The sequence below is a fragment of the Drosophila hydei genome, unplaced genomic scaffold (genome assembly GCF_003285905.1).
Source record: "Drosophila hydei strain 15085-1641.00,03,60 unplaced genomic scaffold, DhydRS2 tig00000001-arrow-pilon, whole genome shotgun sequence".
Taxonomy (NCBI): domain Eukaryota; kingdom Metazoa; phylum Arthropoda; class Insecta; order Diptera; family Drosophilidae; genus Drosophila; species Drosophila hydei.
This window is the reverse complement of record NW_022045643.1, coordinates 2,289,653-2,297,856: the sequence shown is the minus strand read 5'-3', so window position 1 is coordinate 2,297,856 and position 8,204 is coordinate 2,289,653. Positions and strand designations below refer to the sequence as shown.

Here is an 8,204-nt window from a genome sequence, read left to right as displayed (position 1 = left end):
GTCCTTCAAATGCAATTGTGCGATGATTAGAAACGCAAAGCGTTGAGCTTTCTACTTTTTGTTTCTAATGCGGGCAACTCATTATAAATACATACACACACACATACATACACACATGTGTGTAGGTGTGCAGCTGTTTATTTTCATTTTCATAGCGATAGCGTAAAGCTTTTGGCGCACTATCTGCACACACACATAGACAACTTTATTATTATTTTTATGTATATATAATATGCATTTGTAATGATTTCCTAGGCGGCAGAAGGCATCTGTTCTATGTTAAGATGCGTTAGAATGCATTGGCATTATCCAATTTTGGTTAGCGTTCAGCGAAAGTAGCTGTAGAAAGAAAAACCCTTATAGCCGGCCGGGCCAAAATACAAAATCGAAAGTACCTAAAATAAGAAAAGAATAAATAAGAGAAGTGTTAAAAGAAAAACGAGAACAACTGTCTGTATTCCTCAGCTGGCGCCCAGTTGCCAAGCTGCACACACACACACACACATGCACATATACACGAACACACTCACACACACGCACGCTTAGCTAGCCAAAAGTGTTCGCACATTTCCGCACTCATCAAAATAGAATCGAAGTGCAATTTTACAATTGCAATTGCAATTGCAAGTGCAAGTGCAACAAGGCGGCAAAACACAGACACAAACACACACATAAAGATACAGTATCTGTAGCTGCTGCTGTATCTGTGTATATGCATCCGTGTTGTTGCCGCCATTGCCATTTGCCAAAGTCTGGGCAAAAAGTTCTCATTTATGCTGCACGTCGCCGCAGTTCGCATTCTACGTGCGTGTAGCTCACAGATTTAGTTACGGCAAAAGAACCAAAAAAAAACTAGACGAAAATTGTAAATTAAGGCAATGTCAATACACTGCAACTCTTGGGTGAGTGTTGTTGATTATTAAAAAATATATATGATTACGATTACGAAAGCTTACACGAACTGCAAGTGCTCTGCAAACAACGAGCTCTTATCAAAAGCAACCAAATTCATTAGCTGATAGCACTCTAATTGCACATAAAAACAAGGAAGACAATTTCGCTTTATTTACATTGTTTATAGCTGTGTAAAAGTAAATCAAATCTAAGCTCTAAGGTTGCAGATTCTAATCAAATAAATTGGAAAAAATCTGTAAAATATTTTTAAAATATTTGAGTTATTATAAGTTCTCTTTCCAAACTCTGCAAAGCCTTTCCTTTGCTTTGCCTAGGCCGCAGAGCGATCCTAGCTTAATGTCTTTGGAATTTGATTGACACAAAGCTTGCAACATAATTGGATATCACGAATTCTATTTCTGTCAGCGTGCATCACACTTGTGGCATTGTCTGCCACTGACATTCTATTGACAACTCAAAAATATGCGGCTCATCAATATAGGAAGCTGCCGTCGTCAATCCCTCTAGCCTAGCCTAGCACAATATATTTATGATTGCGCAGCGGCGCAGCAAAACCAATGCCAAAACAAAGCCAACAACAGCAACAAACCAGGCAAAAAAGAGGCAGCAAATCAACGTTAGATGGCAACTAACGTTGGGAAGGCAGCAGCAGCAACAGCAACAGCAGCGACAGTCCCGGCGAAATGCAGTCGAAATGAATTCGCCAAGCAACTGCGAGAGCTTTTTGCATGACGCTCAAACGCGCAACCCTTGAGCAAACTTGAGCGTAAAACGGTTTTTGGCTGCGTTGGCGCCGCTGCAGCTGAGTGAGTGCATTGCCGGGCGGTCTCTCAGTTGACTGTGTGCAGCAACAACGGCGACGGCGACAGAGTGAGCTTTGAGCATGGCGCCTGTGCCGGTTGCATGTGCGAGTATATTGTGTATATGTGGGTCAGTAGTAGGAACACTCGGTTCGCGTCTGTGTGGATGGGCACAGCGTTCATTCTAAAAACTTTTGCACGACATTAGTTTAATAATTTTTAGTTTTATTTTATTATTATTTGATTTTGTTGCTCTTGTTGTTGTTGCCCTCCACTCTAGTTGATGTTGTTATTGTTATTGTTGTTGCTGCTGCTGCTGCCGCTATACATTTCCGCATAGTTGCATTTGCGAGCGCAATTTGTATTTTGCGAGCGGGCCCGAGAATCCAACGGGAAGACACAAAAATTTCTGATGTCGCTGCCGTGAGGTGGTTTCAGTGCAATCGGCTATGCGGTGCGGTCGGTCGGTTGTTCTCGCCAACGGTGTTATTTTTACCGGCGGTACGCAAAGCTTCAACAATAAACATTAGTCAAAAGTTCTACTAGTTGTTGAATATTTCTAAAAACCAAACGCAATTCAAAGCAAATTAAAAATAAAATTAATACAATTTGCTGCAAATATGCTGGTAGGCAGCAATGAAAGTGTTCGGCTGGTCAATGCGGCGTATGCGTAATATATCGAGCACGAAAAACCAGCAACGAAACAGAAAGTGATGCGTAATTTGCCAGCACGAAAAGTCAAAATAAAAAAGAAGCAATAAAAAATTAAATATTATTCAGTGTGCGAGAGCGGCAACAATAAAATTATATATAGAATTCGAGCGGCTCAATTAACAGGAATATATTAATTAACAATTTGTATTCGTTGAGAGAAAACTAACTGTCATTAATGAGAGCAAAAGCAAAACAAAACGAAAGTACAAACAAGAAGTTGGCCAAAAAAAAGAACAAAACCCCAACAGCCTCTCACGTGAGTGTCCAAATATTGAATGGGTTTTCCAATTGATAAGAAAATAGATTTTATGTATTCTCCTGGTGGCATTTGCTGCCAGCTGAAGTGGGAAGAGATTTGCCTCTGAATGCCCCTGAACGTGAACGCATAACCTCCATTAAGGCCGCAATCTTGAACTATGCAAACACACACGACAGCGACGAGTCGAAGCCACTCGACGCTCCGTCGTTAACGCTTTTGCCGCTATTTTACCCGATAACAACAACGACGATGACGACGACGCCATTGAAATACGAATGCAATACTGCAAGCACACACACACAAGCACACACACACATACACAGAGGCACACATAGAGAAATTTTTGAGTGTAGTTCTGAGTGAGTGGGCGAAGCTTTGCCTGTCGCACTGCCTAATAGTTTTGAGCGTGAGTGTAAGTGTGTGTGCGTGTGTGTGTGTGTGTGACGCATTTATTAATAGCACTGGCGAAAAAAAGTGAAAAGTGAAACAGTCATCCATAGCGCTATACTAACGCTCTACTTTCTGTCTCCCTTCCACACGTTATCTTTGCAGATCAAGTGAAACTTTAAATACAACAACAGCTAGCAGCCTAAGCACTACAACAACACAAAAGCGCACTTAAGCCTAGCATTAAGAAGCATTCTACAACAACAATTAGCTGTAAACTCAAAATGCATGGACACAATCATCATCAGCAGCAGCAGCAACAACAGCAGCAGCAGCAGCAGCAGCAGCAGGTGCCGCAGCAGCCACAACAAATGTCCGCCACAATGAAGCTGGCTGGCAACCCACATCCACAGCAGCAGCAGCAGCAACAAACACACATAGCCATACAGCAACAGCATCCACATCATCCACAGCATCCACAACATCCACAACATCCGCATCATCACGCAAAGCTGTTGCGACGCTCGCGCAGTCGCAGTCGCAGCCCCACGCCTGATGGCACACAGGATTATGATGTGACGCGCATGCGCGAGGAGGATTTCGAGCGTCTGGCCGTCTATCTGGTGCCCGATGTTCAGGCGGAACGCGGCCTGCCCAATCGAGCGGACAAGACGCTGCCGCGCAGCCTAACGCTCAAATCCTCCATGGTCTACTCAACGCCAAATGTAAAGGTGAGCAAAAGCTGCGCGAGCTAGAAAATATCAGAGCTAACTGTACCGTATCTCTCTCTCTCCCTCTCTTTCTCTCTTGCAGACTGAAGGAGTTTGGAGCAGCGGCGTCATACCGCGTGGCACACGCTTTGGCCCTTTCGAAGGCATTCCAACCTCTAACTATCCGAACGATAAGAACAAGGCGCGCTATTTCTGGCGGGTAAGCATATGCAATCATTTTAATGGGCTTTAACTGGTTTTTACTTTTTATTTTACAACTGATTATTTTATTAACAATTTGTTAACTTACAATTATTTTGCTGCATTTTGCTACCTATTTTATTTATAACAAATGAAAAAAAAAACAAAATGATCATCAAACAAGCCAAAACTATGCGACTAACCAACTGGTTTCTCTAAATTTTTAATTTCATGTACATAAAATCCAATTACTATACAAATATATATATGTATATATCATATATACAATTATAATCAACCAACTACCAATCAACCAATACCAAAACCAAACCAATATAAATTCCAAATTACAATTTTGCATTTTGTTGCGGATTTGAATTTGAATCAGGTGCAGGGAACACGCCACATAACCTACGGGAATATTAAGGTACCACTTTATGCTTTGTTTTATTTGTGACTCTTAACCATCAACCGCACTCTCTATCTATCTCTCGCTCGCTCGCTCGCTTACTTTCACGCTCTAACTGCACTCACTCTGCCACTCTCTTTCTCTCTCTCTCTCTGTCTGTCTCTATTGATGAGCAGGCGCTGCATTTGCTCTCTTTTGTAGCTTGCTTTCTGTGTTTGTTGTCGTTGCTTCCCGTTTCGAGTAATTTAAACCAATCAAATCATTCGTTTCTCCATATAGATATTCAAGGACGATGATTATTATTATCTGGATGGCTCGGATCGTTCGCAATCGAATTGGATGCGCTATGTGGCCTCGGCATACAGCTTATCGGTCATGAATCTGGTGGCGTGCCAGCATCAGGAGAACATCTATTTCTATACCACCCGCGACATATTGCCCAACGAGGAGCTGATGGTCTGGTACTGCAAAGACTTTGCCAGCCGTTTGGGCTACGATGTGGATCCCGAGCGCACCATATTCGGCGCCTGCAAGCAGGACGTCGATGTCGAGGAGGATGAGGATGATGAGCTGCCGCACAAGAAGCCGCATTATGCAATGGCCGCGCCCGAAATACCCGCCGAGGTGGCCGTTAGTCACATCACCTATGTGATGGGTCTGCATTTGCCAGGTGCGCCGCCAGCGGCAGCTGCGCCATCGCCCGCCGGCCAATGCTGTCGTCGTGCCAGTCCACCAGCCCATGTCAGCACCACCACCACCACCAGCAATAGCAACAATAACAACAACAGCAGCAGCGGCAACAACAACGGAAGCTCAAGCTCGTTGCATCCGCATATACAGCACGGCCGGCACGCGTCCGTCATCATTGGTCAGGATCGTTCGCCGCTGAACAGCAGCTGCGACAAAGAGACGGTAGGATCACCGCTGTGCGTCAAGGATGCTCATTATGAGCATCAGTTGACGCCGCAGGATGGCAGCGTGCGTTCGGTGCGATCCGATGAGGGCTACCACAGCAACGAGTGCCAGGAGGATGGCCTCACGCCACCGGAGGATTCCAGCGACAGCGAAAGCGAGCACAACTATGTGCTGGACTGCTCCAAGAAGGCCATTGCGCCCAAGGAGACGGTCATTGCGCAGGCGCAGAAGCCCAGCAGTGTCACACCGCCAGCCACCACGCCCACCGCCGCCACGCCAAGCTGTGAGGCCGATAAGAACGAATACCGCAAGTTCAAGGTGAAGATGCCGCTGAAGTACGAGTTCAAGAACAAGAGCTGTGTCAAAACGGAGCCACTGAAGGATGTGGATGAGCATCTGCCGTTAGCTGGTGTCAGCTTGGAGGAGGAGGATCTGCACGAGCTGCATGTAGCGGCGGCAGTGCATTCCGAGGACTCGCTGTGTCCACCCAGCACGACCACAACGCTCGGTGAGGAGCAGCATTTGCAGCATCTGGAGCCAACCAACACACAGCCCGCCTCCTCGACGGTCATTGTGCTGGAACACAATTCCGGTGGCCAGACGCGCACCATTGTGCCGCTGAGCAAGCCCTACTATGAGGCCGATCCGCCTGGTGAGCGCTATGTGCGCTTCACGCAGCCCAGTTCCAGCATACTGGAGACCATTTTAACCAGCCAGCATCGCTTGGAGGCAGCGGCCGCGGCAGCCAATGCTTGCCGGCAGGCGAATGCAGCAACGCCGCCGCCCACATCGCCCACGGAGATGGCGTACAGTTACAAGAAATCGCAGCGCTATGGCAATGCAGTTAGTCCCGATTCCAGCTCAAATCTGGGTCAGCCCCAGGAGCTGGCTGGTGGACATGTTGTGAGCGAGCAGGAGCTGGGCCTAAGCCGCAGTGCACTGATCAAAGGCGAGTGCTCGCCGCCACCTGCCGCCTCGCATCTACATCACAATGTCATCTACTCGCCCTCGAGGACTCACCATGCCGCCTACGAGCCGGGCAGCCATTCGCCCAGCTATGCTGGCTATGCGGGCTATCCGGGAGCGCAATCGTTGCATGCAGCCACCTCCACGTTCCACTCGCCGCCGCACAGCTCGCATTCGCCCTTCGACCGCCAGTCGAATGCGTCCAGTGGTGGAGGTTCCGCCTCCAATTTGCATCTGCTCCAGAGCAGCACGCAAATGCTTAACCATCCGCTGATGCAGCCGCTGACGCCGCTGCAACGTCTCTCCCCGCTTCGCATCTCGCCGCCCAGCAGTCTCAGCCCCGATGGCAACTCATGTCCGCGCAGCGGTAGCCCCTTGAGTCCCAATTCATTGGCCTCCCGCGGCTATCGCTCACTGCCATATCCGCTAAAGAAGAAGGATGGCAAGATGCACTATGAGTGCAATGTCTGCTGCAAGACCTTCGGCCAGCTGAGCAATCTCAAGGTGCATCTGCGCACTCACTCCGGCGAGCGGCCGTTCAAGTGCAACGTCTGCACCAAGAGCTTCACCCAGCTGGCGCATCTGCAGAAGCATCATCTGGTGCATACGGGCGAGAAACCACATCAGTGCGACATCTGCAAGAAGCGCTTCTCCAGCACGTCCAATCTGAAGACGCATCTGCGCCTGCACAGCGGCCAGAAGCCCTACGCCTGCGATCTCTGCCCGCAAAAGTTTACGCAGTTTGTCCATCTGAAGCTGCACAAGCGTCTGCACACGAATGATCGGCCCTATGTGTGCCAGGGCTGTGATAAGAAGTACATCAGCGCCTCCGGTCTGCGCACGCACTGGAAGACTACCAGCTGCAAGCCAAACAATCTGGAGGAGGAGCTGGCCATGGCGGCGGCAGCGACATCTGAGTGTTTGGGTAAGTTTTTCTGTTACAAATCGTCCTCTGACAGCTGCTCAAACAGATTTTCGATTTGCAGACAAAGATTTGCCTGAGCCGGACTCACGTGAGGCCTACGAGCAGCTGCAGCAGCACATGCATCCGGTGCATCCGAGCTTGCGTCATTTGACTGGCGCCCAGTCACCTCCGCGTCTCATTCCATTGGGCAGCAACGGACAGCCCCACATGCATATGCAGCAGCTGCAGGGACATCAGCCGCATCAGCCCAGCAATGCGCCGCCGGGACACCTAATGCTGCCGCAGCATTCGCCGCACAGCGGGCCGCCCATGCTGCTGACCACAGCCAATCAGCTGCCACCACCCACAGCGCCCCACCACATGCAACAGCAGCCGCCACAGGCTTCGCCCAACCGACAGCCGCCCACACATCAGCAACAGCAGCAGCAGCAGCATTTGGGACCGACTCATCATCTGGCGCAGCACTCGCCAAAGTCGCTGAAGCCGCTGCCCGATACGGGCTATATGCATGGGCCACATGTCCAGGCGCAGGAGAATCGACCCTCGGTCATCGAGTCCTCCAGCCAGCCGATGATAATTAAGTGCACGTAGAGCGAGCGGGGCCACATTCAAAAACTGTAAATTGAAGTGCAATATACAACAACACGTAGAAGTTAAGATCAAGAGAGAAACCAACCCGAACGGAAGCGGACAGACGTTACCTAACTGCAGCACAAGCATACATAACGGTATTATTATTAGATTGTACATAGGCAGGCGGGCCCAAAAAACAAAACAACACAACAAAAAAACAAACAAAAAACCACTCAAAATTGATTCAAAGCAAAAACAAAAACTCATTTCGCGCTATGAAATAAAAGAAGATCTCAACAATTGGCAGTACCCAGAAAGTCTAATAAAATATAATACATCAAAAACACTGCATATTATTTTTGATAAATATTTTATATTGAAACAACAAACGGAAATTCAGAGACAGAGAATTGTTAATAAACAAATTTGA

General features: G+C 48.0%; 1 protein-coding gene across 3 annotated transcripts; it reads left to right on the top strand.

Annotated features, from left to right (window-relative positions):
• The first annotated feature begins 785 nt into the window (after nucleotides 1–785).
• On the top strand, nucleotides 786–7,996 carry LOC111593094 (zinc finger protein 1). Of its 3 annotated transcripts, XM_030223091.1 has the most exons (6): nucleotides 786–902; nucleotides 3,241–3,806; nucleotides 3,889–4,005; nucleotides 4,375–4,413; nucleotides 4,675–7,201; nucleotides 7,263–7,996. In XM_030223091.1, the coding sequence occupies exons 2-6, from the start codon at nucleotides 3,360–3,362 to the stop codon at nucleotides 7,790–7,792; spliced, it is 3,660 nt and encodes a 1,219-aa protein (XP_030078951.1). In that variant the 5' UTR covers nucleotides 786–902; nucleotides 3,241–3,359; the 3' UTR covers nucleotides 7,793–7,996. The 3 variants fall into 3 exon arrangements, with proteins under 3 accessions (XP_030078951.1, XP_030078950.1, XP_030078953.1); XM_030223090.1 differs by lacking the exon at nucleotides 786–902 and having other exon boundaries at nucleotides 3,088–3,806; XM_030223093.1 differs by lacking the exons at nucleotides 786–902; nucleotides 4,375–4,413 and having other exon boundaries at nucleotides 3,089–3,806.
• The last annotated feature ends 208 nt before the right edge of the window (nucleotides 7,997–8,204 follow it).

Bases quoted from the DNA above. Each gene is read 5' to 3' on its own strand.
- LOC111593094 (XM_030223091.1), top strand. From the start codon at position 3,360: ATGCATGGACACAATCATCATCAGCAGCAGCAGCAACAACAGCAGCAG. The intron at 4,414-4,674 runs GTACCACTTTAT...TTCTCCATATAG, and splicing joins TAACCTACGGGAATATTAAG to ATATTCAAGGACGATGATTA. The intron at 7,202-7,262 runs GTAAGTTTTTCT...TTCGATTTGCAG, and splicing joins AGCGACATCTGAGTGTTTGG to ACAAAGATTTGCCTGAGCCG.